Source organism: Leptidea sinapis, chromosome 13, assembly GCF_905404315.1.
Source record: "Leptidea sinapis chromosome 13, ilLepSina1.1, whole genome shotgun sequence".
Taxonomy (NCBI): domain Eukaryota; kingdom Metazoa; phylum Arthropoda; class Insecta; order Lepidoptera; family Pieridae; genus Leptidea; species Leptidea sinapis.
Window position 1 is genome coordinate 3880005 of NC_066277.1, and position 14353 is coordinate 3894357.

The following is a 14353-nucleotide window of genomic DNA, read 5'->3' on the forward strand; positions in this document are numbered from 1 at the left end:
CTAACTAAGCAAGAACTTAAGAAATATATTAAAGCGTATTTAAGAATGAAAGCTTACTGCAGTACACGAACTAGTAAGAATATAAGGACTCCATGTCACCTTACATAAAAGTGTAGCACCAAAACAAGCCGATTAACATGTAAATACATAGCCCCACGCACACACTTTCACTACTACAGGCCCATAGGCTTCCATTACGATAATTGTCATCGTCTGTGACAGATCAGTTTGCGTCTCAATAAAATATTTTAAAAATTCCGTCGTGCGTTGTGAATAAGTGTAAAAACGATACTTTATAAGTATTTGTGGCCATTTAAGAGAGAAAAAATTGTGTAACTAGTGGCCCCCGTAACCGCACACACTAGCATAACGGTGCTTCACTTGCTAATATCACGGCACGGAGCAATGATATTATAGTATTAAAAGAGGGCGGAGTCCTTCTTTTTTTACTCGTCCGTGCTGCAGTATAGTATATTATATAGAAGATAAAAATTCACGGTTCTTGACTGGTTATGTGCAGTCCATCTAACATAGTACAATATTATATTAAGTACTAGGCTAAGCAGTTATTATATATTTTATCTACACCCATGCTTTAAATCCTCTATTAAAGATTCTGAAACAGTTAGCTTATTGCCAACATTAAAAACACCCAATGTCCTAATAAGCATTACATCATCCAAACGAGTGTTGTAATGTTGTACTGAATTTCATAACAACACTCCTATGTTTTTTTTCGATCCCTTCATGCGTAAAGAGTTTCAACAGACAGCCACATTCTTATTGCTCGATGCGTGGTATCTGTACGAATTTAAAAAAAAAAATTTTCGTTTACGCCCGTTCCACACTACCAGAACGTCGCGCGCCGTAAAAAAAAGTAGGTTATTCGAATCTCCGCCACTTTGCTTCGATATTTTTATTGTTTTGTTTACAAAAAAAGAGCGATTCATTTTACACGCTGCAAAAGGACATTATATTCGAGTGAATTTTAATTACTGCACTATACAAAATGTAAATTACTACTAAAATAAATAATTGTTTCATTAATACTTATTTTATTTGTATATAATCAGTAACGAATGATATTAGGTTACTACTAGGATTGGTGTTTTAATGTTAGCAGTAAGCTAACTGTTCCAGAATTTTTTAGAGGATTCATATTGTGGGTGTAGATAAAGTCTTGTATGCAACTGTTGATAATTAGGTATTAAAACACTCATGTGATACTATTATCACACTCGGCTCACAATCCACATTCGTGTTTTAATACCCCTTATAACACAACAGTTGCATAAATAACTATTAAAAGGAGAGGGCTGAGAGTTTGTTATCAGATTTTCTCCCCATGTCAAAGCCTTTTACGAACTGATGCAGCTTCATGGTCTTTACCAAGTGTTGTTGCTATATGTTGTCACAGTTATAATTTACTTATTTTCCTAGCACCCGGAATACACGATCGAATATGCCCCGATATGTTAAAATATGCAATGTTCTGATCAAAGCCATGACCATATGTCAAAACATGTTCAACTGGATGAGCACAATGTGTATATTATATATAAAAAAAAGTAAATAATGTTACTTACCAGTCTTTTAAATGCAGATAGATCTCTGTCGGGCTGCGGGGGCGGTTGCGGCCTGAGTCTCGCTTCCAGCTCCTCCAAGCTGTGGATCTTGCCTCCCATCGACGAATTCATCTCTGAAACCATAATATTTTTTCTTCATTTATTGTTCAAAATATACAAACTACCAAACAATTAAAGCTAGCTTGAAACTTAAGCGTTTGTGAGAGGAATAGCGAGTTCACTTACCCTAAACTTAATAATGAAGATATTTAATAGTAATTATTATTCTAAAAAAAATCAAATTAAAGCAGAAAAAAAGCAAATACAAAAAAAAACAAAGAAAAACATGAAAAAACGAGACAATGAGACACCTGTAGAATATCTATAACAATAATTAACAAGAATTATATGTATCAAACACACATTATTAAATGAGTGAGCCAGTAATATTTCATTTAGTAAGCAAGGCATTCATATTCAAAATCAAATATGATACAAATAGGATTTAACATCACCCATTGAACATCAAAAACTACCACCACCCATTCGAAAAAGTTACCTCAGTAGACTACTTTGAAGGCTACTTTTTTAAACTAAAATTTCATTACATTCTAAATTAATTTTAAAATTAATATTTTCTCTTAATAATTCTTTAGGACCTAAGATATAAAAAGATGGTATTAATATCGGCTGCACTGCCCCATAACAATATACCACAGGACATAATACTATGAAAATAATAAAAGTAAACAAAACATGTCTACTGCAACCAGCTCATTCCTAGCTCACTGCCACTAGCTCCGCCCAAAATGACAGTTTAATATGTTTTACTTTCAACAATCAAATAAGCTAGCATTTTATTTTTTTTTTCTTTTCTGTATCTATTTTTTTTTTTTTTATGGAATAGGAGGACAAACGAGCGTACGGGTCACCTGGTGTTAAGTGATCACCGCCGCCCACATTCTCTTGCAACACCAGAGGAATCACAAGAGCGTTGCCGGCCTTTAAGGAAGGTGTACGCGCTTTTCTTGAAGGTGTAGTCGTATCGTCCCGGAAACACCGCACAAGGAAGCTCATTCCACAGCTTTGTAGTACGAGGAAGAAAGCTCCTTGAAAACCGCACTGTGGAGGACCGCCACACATCCACTATTTTTCAATGTCTTGATTGTTAGTAACATTATATTAAGTTTACTCTTGTTAATCACCACATATATATGTTTACATCAACCAGTCAAAGCCACCACCACACAAAAACCCAATAGGTAAAATTTCTATAAAAACCAATTTACCAAACTGTTTTAGATAAAATCAACCTAAAAAAATCAATGGAACTGTTTATGAATGTAATACTCGGATTTATTAGAAATTCTTAGTAAAAATCCGATTGATAACTATTTAAGAACAAGATTTTTAGGAAAACTACTAATTCTTTGACCATTCTATAGTTGTGGGTACAGACTAGAAAGTTAAAATAGTATATTACGCACCCAGGGAGAAAAGTTGGTCATTCTCTACTATACTCCTGGATGAAATGCTTTTAGTCCCTGGTACGAGGAACAAATTCGTCTTGCCGGGGCCGGGAGAGAATCGGCCACTGTTGTCCCTCGTACCAGAGACTAAAAGACAACTTTTCATTGATAAAGTTGACCAGCATCTTCATGATTTTTTATGAAAATAAGGGACGAGCCGAGCAGGGCGTTCAGCTGATGGTAATTGATACTGCCCTGCCCATAAGACGCAGTGCCGGTCAGGATTCTCGGAAAACCCCAAAAAATCTGAGCGGCACTACAATTACGTTTCAAGGTGATGACCTTGAAACGTAAGATGTTATTTAGGCTACTGGGCAAATGAGACCATTTGCCTGGGCAAATGCAATTACTGGTAATTTCACTATCTACGGTGCCCTTCAGATCGAAACACAGTAACGCTAACACATTACTGCTTCACGGCAAAAATAGGCTGGTAACCCATAATCTAGCATCCTGTGCATAGGAGCCTCCCACTGATGAAGATTCTTGACAACAGTTAAGAACACAGTACTCACCTTGTCTCTCGGACTGTGCATTGGCTCTCCTCAATAAGTCAAGCAGCGAAGGAGACTGGTTAAACACAGTCGGTTCCGCATTGTAACTGTTAACACTATTCACACTGGTACTACCTAAAACACTGTTACCCACCATACTACTGTTCCCAACCATGCCATTGTTTACACTCATACCACTATTCACTCCCATACCACTGTTCACACCGATGCCACTGTTCAAACCAATGCCACTGTTCAAACCAATGCCACTGTTCACACCAATGCCACTGTTCATACCCATGTGGCCAATTATGCCATTGTTCATCGAGATGCCGGCCATGTTCATGCCATGGTTGACGTTTGGTGTCTCCACTTGAGTCGAGTTGTCCAGATCTGAAATTGAGATGTTGGTAAAGCTTTTGCAGACCATAAAGTTGAACCAAAATTTTACTGCATAAAAGGCATTTATATTCTCAAAATCGATACTTTTAGAATTCTTTTTGATGTTATTTCTTACTAGACACTAGTACCGTTTCGGAAACAAATGGCGCTCTGAGAGAGAAGATGCGGCACAAGAAACTCTCCCAGCATTTTTTTTCGCGCTCTTGCTATAAAATAGTCATAATCTAGACCCAAGCTATCGGGACACTTAGATATTCAGCTGTGGAGTAGTAGGATATACAACAGAGCCATTTTTGAATAAAACATTTAAATTTATTTACATAATAACATAGATCTATCTTATTTATTATTTGGCAGAAATTAATTTTCTTGATAGAAAGTTGACGTCCATGACGTTTTCATCATTTTACAACTGAATAATTTTAATTTAAAATTAAGTATGTTATATTTGTACTTATGATACTTTACTAAAGATTAACAAGAAATTATTTTCATTAAAATATAGTTTGTCACTACATATTGTTAAGTCACTTCCCTCTGTCTGTCCCTATGTATGCTTAAATCTTTAAAACTACGCTACAGATTTTGATGCGGTTGTTTTAATATATAGAATGATTCAAGAGTAAGGTTTACATGTATAATACACTCATAATATAGTAGAGAAACACTGACAACTTGTGAGGTTTCTAATGAGATGTATAAGTAAGCACACTTTTTTTGAGCTAACATTGCAAACGATGGCTGAACCCTACGAGATAAAACAAAATAATGTATAACAGTATTGTACACCCGAAAAAGGTCTAAATAAAAGTCCGCGATGGAAAAGGTCTTTTAACCCACAATATCCATTTTTATCCTTTACTTTTTAAGAAATTCAGTGTTAATCCTTATCCAATTGAGTACATCAAATAATATAGGTCAATATGGCTCTTTACACCAGGTAATTTAAATAAATATTTTCGAAGATATTACAGATTTAAAACGCATGTTAAGACACAAATAACGGGAAATAGCTGCAATAAATATATTTAAAGGAACAACAAATAAAATTTGAAAAACAAAATTTTATGAATTCTCATGTTGTGGCTTCATTTACAGGATCTACTTTACAGTTGATAACCTACTCAACCCCAATATTTGCACATTAGGAAATTGACTTGACATGTCGCTCTTGTAAATCTAAACAATAATATGTTATGTCTTTAAAGTGATAACCCTTACTGAAGCCACAACCTGAGAGTTGAACAAAGCAAACAGAATTTTATAACGAAGCGCTACTCGAACGGTTAGCTCAGTGGTTTAGAGTACCGGCACGGAACGCCGGAGGTCGTGGGTGCGAATCCCGCATCGTTCATAAAGTTTTGTTTTACAAATTTTATTTGTGTATTAATCCTAGAAGTGAGGGTTAACACTTAAAAAACACATATTGTAAAGAAGACAAATATTTTTTGGGCCCACTGGATATGGTATGTTTATTAACCGTATTATGCTAGTGAAATTGTAACTAATATATTATTGTCAAAAGGCCACATACCTTATTGTAAAATCTAACCGGGATCGTGAAATTATAATAAAAAGGCAAACACATGATACATTATGGTCACCATGGCAAAAAATGCGTAAAATGAAACATTTGTAACATTCAGTAAGTAAGAAAATAAAAATATTACTGCAAAACGTGGTAACCGTGATTATCGATCGGCTTTTGAAATGTAACAAATAGCAATTGGATCCATAACCTTATTTTAATTATTGTTTTACAGGTAACACTAATTTTCACATTTTTGTCGTATTTCTCAGTATTCCGGTTAGACCATTTCTAACTATATATACCGTTGTAATCTAGGGATTATCTATATTATATAAAAATGAGTTGCTGTTCGTTAGTCTCGATAAAACTCGAGAACGGCAGGACCGATTTGGCTAATTTTGGTCTTGAATTATTTGCGGAAGTCCAGATAAGTGATATGTGCATGAAATGTATATGAATAAATATGAAAGTGCTCGGAATTAAATAAAAACAACAATTTCATTTTTCCTTTGAAATATCCCCCGTTGTATAGAAATCCAATTTAGTTTCAAATGAATAACAAATTAGAATTTTTATATCATTCCAACTTTCTCAGGAGGTAATAAATAAACTTAATTTTCGCTAACTATAGTTGGTCGAGTACTTACAGTTGTTAACTATCTATCAGATTATTTTTATGTAAATTGATAAAATATGGCGATATGATCATTTAATATGAAGTTGATATAGTTTTAGGAAATAAAGATTTTTTTTATAAGTACTACGTGCTTAGTGATGTGTGTACGTGGACAAAATCGCGGGTATCAGCTAGTAAGGTATAAATTAGAGATGAAATGGATATCCGGTAACTATCCGGTATCCGGCCTATCCGGCGGCCTTAATACTATCCGGCCGAATACCGGATAACTATTCGGCCGGATAGGCATCATGCCGAATTAAAAAAAATCTGTACAAAAAATATATTTTCGAGTAATTATTTGCTTTATTTAGTTAGTTTAAGTATCATTTAAGAAATATAATTAGTTTTAGTTGTAAATTTTTAATCACACCATAGTAAATAAATGTAATAGAAAAAAATAATTAGTGAATACTCATACTGCACTAAAGGCAAATTATGGTGGATTAATACTAATTTCTCTGCATTGAGAGGTAGCAAGCGGTTTCGCTTCTCTCAACCGAATCTAACCGAGTCTAATCGATCGTTCGCGCGCCGCCTACGCAAGTCTGTGTTTGTGTGTGCGATACACCAAACGGCTAAGTTCCGCCGGGTATCCGGCGGCCGGATATTCGGCTATTCGGCCGCATGGTTGGCCGAATATCTGGTATCCGGTATCCGGCCAAACTGCTATCCGTTTCATCTCTAGTATAAAACAATATAATATTTTTCAATACTGTACTACATTTCGAATTTCTACGAAAAAAATTGCCTTCTTTTACTATTAACTTTTGACACAACGAAGTCTGCCCGGGCAGCTAGCAATACTTATAATAATAATATTTACTTTTACACAAATATACATTTGCAGAAGTGATGTAAAAACACGGAAATTGTTACGGGTGAAGATTTTGCGTACAAAATAAAAGTGGTCAAGTGCGAGTCGGTCTCAAACATGGATATAATATTTTCATACAATAGTTGACCAAAATGAAGGTATTTTATGAAAACATCTAAAAGAGCTCCAATTATTAAAATAGTATTTATATATATATATTAATATTCAACTCTAAACAATTTGTCAGTTTCGAAAATTTCGAGGATTAATTACTATACGAATTAAATTTGAAAACAAAATTTTAGAACGATGCGCGACTCGAACCCGCGACCTTTCGCGTTCCGTGCGAGCGCTCTTCCACTGAGCCAACCGTTTGAATGACGTATCGTTGATAAATCTTGGAATGTCTTGTTCAACTCTCAGGTTGGGGCTATATCTACAGCATCTACTTTACAGTAATTGATAACCTAAATATATAGATTATGAATTATCCACTGCAATGGTAGGAAATTAGATTATTAAATCTAAAGCTTATAGCTTTTGATCAATGGAGAATAGTGATTTATTAAATCTACCCTCAGTGATACAGTATTAAAATGCAAATTTTTAACGCGTTACGTGCGAGCGCTCTTCCACTGAGCCAACAGTTCGTGTGACGTCTTGTTCACCACAACGAATGATGTAATATTCAACTCACCATCAACCATGTTATGCATGAGCCTTTCGTAGTGTTTCGCGTCGTTGGTGGGACTGTCTCTGTGGAACCATCTGCTGAACTTACTCTCTTCACTCTCGCCGGCACCGTTCTATAAAATATAACAATTACTCCATAACTTAGTTAAACAGGTAACTTGGCGTTGCGTAGGGACGTCACTTCATTGTGTATCTTCTACCGCATTTATCACGGGGAGAAGAGCTATTTAACCTGATTCCTGCCGCCGAAATCCACCTTCGTACGACACGCCACAATTAAGATATTATAATCCCCACCATCGGATGTCTGGCGTACTTCCACAGAGCGGTTTTCAAGGAACTTTCTTCCACGTACGACCAAGCTGTGCAGCTGTGGAATGTGCTTCCTGGTGCGGTGTTTCCGGGACAATACGACATGGGTACCTTCAAAAAAAGTGCGTACACCTTCCTTAAAGGCCCATCCATAAAAATATGTGAATTTTGTATCAACATCATCTGCGCTATGTCGGTCGAAGGTACCAATGGTTCTTCTAACGATGGTTGCGAATCTGAATCTGAAGTGGCAGTGGCCAGGGTACATAGTTCGACGGACAAATGGCCGTTGGGGCAGTAAAGTACTCGAATGGTGACCACGTAGGTACCGGAAGACGCAGTGTTGGTAGGCCCCCCACAAGATGGACCGACGATCTGGTCAAGATCGCCGGAATACGTTGGACGAGGGCTCCGCAGGAGTGATCGTCATGACGAGCTTTGGGGGAGGCCTTTGTCCAGCAGTGGACGTCAGAACCCGTCAAAACCGTTCAGAGTTACGTACGAGTAAGGGAGTACTAAATGGTCACATTAAAATTTATTTAGCTTGTGTTTTAATCATAATATGTTAATCAAGATGGGTATTTTAATATAGAACATATCGAGAATATCTTAAACATCATTAAAATTATTCCAGTTTGTAACGGATTCTCTAGAAAAGTAATTTTAGTTGCCACTCATACATAGAAGACTCGAAAATAAACAAACATTTTGGCATTCGATTTTTAAAAATGATGATTCTCCTAAGGCTTCGGCCACATTATAATAATTCTCTGTGTGAAGTACTTACTGTGAGTTCCACTGGTATTGAATCAAACTCGAGGAACTCGTCCAAATTGAACTCCGGTTCATCGCTGCCCCCCAGTACATTTTTATTGTTCAACTCCACTCTCGAGTCCTTATCCTGGGTTTCCTGCGGGTTTGGTGATTATTAATAATAAAACACATAAACAATTACAAGGAACAAAAGAAACACAATAAGGGGGGGGAATTTACAATACAAAGTAATAATAAAAATAATACTTTAATACATTTATTACAAAATTATACTTAATTTTTTTACCACAGGTTAATTTAATATAATTTTTGTAAACGTCTGTGGGATTATGGACTACTAGTGCAGTGAGGTATTAAAAAAGACTAATACAGGCATTTTCCAGAGGTACTGTAGAGTAGTGACATCTAGTCTGAATTGAGTGTGTGTTAACAATGTCACTGTCATGACACCGACAGTGACATTAACCGTGTGACTTTCAGTGCTATATAAGGAATGCACAATACAGCGAAAGGACGTCCCCGGGTGTAGTGCTACATAGTAAAGATTAGTTGTTTGTCATTGAGAGAAAAGTTTAGTGAAATTAATATTATGACAGTACACTACCAGTACATATACGAGAATCTCATATACACTCATAAACATAACAGCCAATTTAAAAAGAATAGTGATGTACATAATGTCAATACTTGAAACAAACATAAACTCGCAATTCCATCTACTAGGCTCCGTAAAATTGCTAAATCTTTTAAAGTGGATTGTGTTATATTTGATAATAAACTCCCAAAGAATATTAAAAAAATTAAAATATATCCTAAAAAATAAATTAACATCTAAGACCTATTATAACGTAAAATATTATTTGAATGATAAAGATAGTTGGAAGTAATGTTCTAAATTTTGTTAATGAATATTGTTATACTCATTTGAATGCTATTGTAACTTTTGTACTTCATCCTGACTTGCACTAAATAACTTATAAAGTTTTACAGTGAATAAAGATTTTATTGACTTTGACTTTGTTTCACTCGTGATCGAACGTGGAACATTACAACTACTATATTTTCACGATGCCTCGTGTAGAGGTGACACACGTGTCGAATTGTTTGACCACAAATATTGGCGGAATTAACACTAAAGAAAACTCAAAACAATTGGATAATCTATGGTTTATATGTAGTTAAAGAATCTTTATTTCTCAAATTCTCTGTTAATTCTTTAACAAAACACTTAATGAGAAAACTTAAATTATCTTAAAAGTAAAAAGTAACTAATTTACGTACAAAGCAAACGAGTATGAAAAGTAACAAAAGAAAGGTTCACTAATATCTAATAGTACAACAAAATATAACTACACACAAATAATATGAGAATCGGTGAGTAGTCACAATTAGTCAAAAACTATTAGAACAATACTTCTGTATGTTCATAAGCACATTGAGGAATTTTCTAGAAACCGTGACATTCATAATGTTAACACGAGGAACAAACATAAACTTGTTATTCGTACTACTCGGTTGGATAGAGTTAGTAAGTCTTTAGTTGGGCGATGTATATGCTTCTACAATATGATCCCAGAAAATGTACAAAACAAATGTGTTACGAAATTTACAAGAATTGTTAAAAAATGTTTGTGTTGAAAAGGTTACTATAGCATAAACGATTTTCTTAATGACACCACGGACTGGGAATAAAGCAAACACCCTAAGGCTCTTTAATTATAAATGTTTATTGTACGATATCACATTGTAATCCATATTTTATATTAAAAAAAATCCCGCTGAGTTTCTTGCGCCCATTCTTTTCAGGTCTGAGGCAGTCTCTTTTGAATGGGTGGTAGTTTTTGACGTTCAATAAGTGATTTTAAATCCTATTTTGAATAAAAATATTTGAATTTGAATTAGTATCTGTTATTAAAATCAACTGGACACGTCCACGCAATGGTCGAACAGACAGATTGATATTTTATAACGCATCATAAATCGACTTATGGCATAGAATACCGGAATACAAGCACGAGCACTGCGCTCATTATGATCAAACTTAAAGATGCGAGTGTCTCATGTGCCTTTATTTATTCTGTTTACATATATGTGTAGGTGTTATTAACTCCGTAAATCCAATTTTGAATAAAAATATTTGAATTTGAATAAATAAAATATGGTAGCACAAACAACGTAGACACAACCGGATCGCGCGTCAAAGAATTAAAAAACTGAATATGACACATTAGGAATAACAAGTTTGGAAAAAAATTAACTTTAAAATTATTATGTAGTACATTGAAGTACTTACTATGGATATTTTATGATTTTAATTATTTATATTATCTGTTGCAATGATTAAAAGTACCTACCCAAAATTTTAATTTCATGTTTTTAATTTGTGCTTAATTGATTCCTTTAACTTAAGAATTACATAAGTGATTTTCTTATTAAGCTATTGCATAGCTTCTATCGCGGGCCTTGAGCGTGGAGACCGAATCCAGAAATTCCGTAACGAAAATAACCTAAGACCCCACTTACTAGATCTATATAGATATTTCGCCACGGTCATTACAGTTGCCGTGGAACAGCGGTTATTACTTAGATTTATGTGCAGAAAGTCCCAGGTTCGAGCCTGGGGTACGTCTTGATTTTTATTTAATTTTTTTTTTTTTTTATCACGTTTCTTTATTTTTTATTATTATGACAAGCATTTTTATTTAGTTTCACTTGTCCCATTGTCGGTCTGTAATCAAATCTTGCAAGTAATTAATTTTATAAAAAAACAACTGCATAAATAAAATAAATAAATAATTATAATTGCATAAGTCGATAAAAAATGCTATGCTTAGCATTAGCTTTACCGCGGCAGTCCCCGAGTGCCACACGTCTTTTTTATTTATTTGTAATTTAGCTAACTTATTAAACGGCAATGGTTGTGGTCTAGTTATACTCACATCAGTATTGTTCTCGACGGGCTGCGGCACCGGCGACTGAGACTCTCCCTTCCACTTGTCAGAAGCCGGCGATGACGCGTTCTTATTACTCTTACTCCACTTCTGCTGCAACAAAAATACATTGTTAGTGCCGTGATATTAGCAAGTGAAGCACCTTTATGCTAGTGTGTGTGGTTACGGGGGATACCAGTTACACAATTTTTTCTCCCTTAAATAATCATATATCCACAAAAACTTTATTTATGTTATTGTTTTTACACTTTTTCACGACGCACGATGGCATTTTTAAAATATTTTATTGCGACGCAAACTGATCTGTCACAGACGATGACAATTCTCGTAATGGCCGCCAATCGGCCTGTAGTAGTGTACGTGTGTGCGTGGGGTATGTATTTACACGTTAATCGGCTTGTTTTGGTGCTACACTGTTATGTAAGGTGACACGGAGTCCTTATTTTTTACTTGTCCGTGTGTTAGAGGTATTATTTCTGGACGACAACGGTAAAGGACCGCGAAGAAAACTGGCACTGCTTGAAATAATGTCAAAGTCAAATAAACTTTATTTTTTATACGGAAAAGGAGGACAAACGAGCGTACGGGTCACAAGTTGTTAAGTGATCACCGTCGCCCACATTCTCTTGCAATTCCAGTGGAATCACAGGAGCGTTGCCGGCCTTTTAGGAAGGTGTACGCATTTCTTTTGAAGGTACCTATGTCGTATCGTCCCAGAAACACCGCACAAGGAATATCATTCCACAGCTTTGTAGTTTTGTGTTATCTTTTGTCTTTATTCAATTAGTTAAACTGAGCGCTTTTGAATAGTCACTATAATTTTTTTTTATTACTGTATTTACCATGTTCGGAAGAAGATACAAGAAACTCAACGGCCACTCTTTTCAATCAAATATAGTGTTTTACAATGGCTGTAATTTACATGACAAATTAGTTTGTAAGGTGCGGCATCCAATATATGAATCGTGTTTTAATTATCTCATAAAAAGTAAATAAGAGTCGTAAACAGCGCCGTAAGTTGAAAACAACACATACGAAAAGAAAAATTTGTAAATACAGGCGCAGCCAACGTTTCGCGATAACTACGCCGAACTACGGCGAACACATCCGAATGACTCGAGTGACGTAGGAGCGCTTTCGCACTACGTCCGATCAGATTCCGATCTAGAAAATCTAGATCTAGAAATCTCGGACCAAATTCGGATATTGCTTACGCACTAGTCTGTTCTCTGATCCAATTCCAAGCAATTCAGGGGCCACTTTTTGACATGTTACAGCAGAGCATTCATTCATTCAGGCTCAAAGAACTTGCATATTTCAATCCATGCATTTCTGATCGATGTTGTGTTTTTGTAATCTACTATTGATTTGTCCCTTAAGCAGGGTTTATTTTCCACATTTTCGATTAACGTAAAACCATTGTAGGGAAACATTATGCATAACTGGTCGCCCCCCGGCTACATATACCATCGCGCCACTGCCTCTGTGCTCCAACACAGGTCGGAATCCCGGATTCGGTTCGGACGCAGTGCGCAAGCGTTCATACAAATAATACTATCGCTACTTCGGTCCGTCAATAATCTTCTCGAAATTCAGATTATCGGATGACAGAAGCCGGATCTAGTGCGTAAACAATCATAGAAATAGCTCTACGACTGCTCTGCACCGTATTTTCACTGATCGGACGTATATTTTTTAGTGAAAATACGAGACGAGACGAGCAGGACGTGCTCAGGATTATTGAAAATCCCAAAAATTCTGAGCGCCATTACAATTGTGGTAGTCACCTTGAGACAAAAGATTTTAAGTGTCATTTGCCCAGTCATTTCACTAGCTACGGCGCCCTTCAGACCGAAGCACAGTAAATTTTACACATTACAGCTTCACGGCAGAAATAGGCGCCGTTGTTGTACTCCTAATCTAGCCGGCATGCTGTGCAAAGGAGCCTCCCACCGGTTAAACGTAGTGTGAAAGCGCACTTATAACGCGTTGACATTACCGGCCACTTCACTCTAACATAGAGTGAAAGCCGTATAAAAAAAGTAATATCCAACATTGCATTTTAAATAAGTAGAGAGTTGCTTCCAATAATAATAATAATAGTACACTCACCTCATTATCCTTTCCTTTTAGCTTCTCCTTGATCGGCTCATCGAACCCACGAAGCTCTATAGTCTCCAACTTGGAAGTTGGCCCTCCGCTAAACCTGCAACAATTTGGTCAACAACCGGTTTGGTCAAAAAAATTGTATTGCCGGCCTTTTGAGAAGTACGCGCTGAAAATACCGCGCAAGAATAGTAGGTTGTTAACCGAGGGTCGAAAGAATAAATTCCCGAGGTATTAAGACGGTTATAGTCCGAGTAGGAATTGATTTTTTTACCCGTGTTAAACACTCTACTTTTCATTTCGAATATGAGGAAAACAAAACTAGTTGTTATGTGTATAATATGTAATAATATTAGTAGTATCTATTTAAAATTAATTTGTCATATTAGGACAATTTATGTCAACTTTTTGAATTTTAAATATGGAACTCACCGTAATTGTTGCGGCTTATTCCGCTCAAAGAAGTTTGCGCTAAGTTCACACTGGCTGTTTAGAAAGTCACA

General features: G+C 35.8%; 1 protein-coding gene across 4 annotated transcripts in view; it reads right to left on the bottom strand.

Annotated features, from left to right (window-relative positions):
• LOC126967755 (eukaryotic translation initiation factor 4E transporter-like) overlaps positions 1-14353 on the bottom strand; it is a 55678-nt gene that overhangs the window by 20863 nt on the left and 20462 nt on the right. For 2 of the 4 annotated variants that reach the window (XM_050812429.1, XM_050812427.1), the window contains exons 8-13: positions 13857-13950; positions 11733-11837; positions 8807-8929; positions 7712-7820; positions 3610-3981; positions 1587-1699 (exon numbers count right to left, since the gene is read on the bottom strand). In XM_050812429.1, the coding sequence (XP_050668386.1) occupies positions 1587-1699; positions 3610-3981; positions 7712-7820; positions 8807-8929; positions 11733-11837; positions 13857-13950 (916 nt within the window). The remainder of the gene's footprint in view (positions 1-1586; positions 1700-3609; positions 3982-7711; positions 7821-8806; positions 8930-11732; positions 11838-13856; positions 13951-14353) is intronic. The other 2 variants (XM_050812428.1, XM_050812430.1) reach the window with 2 other exon arrangements.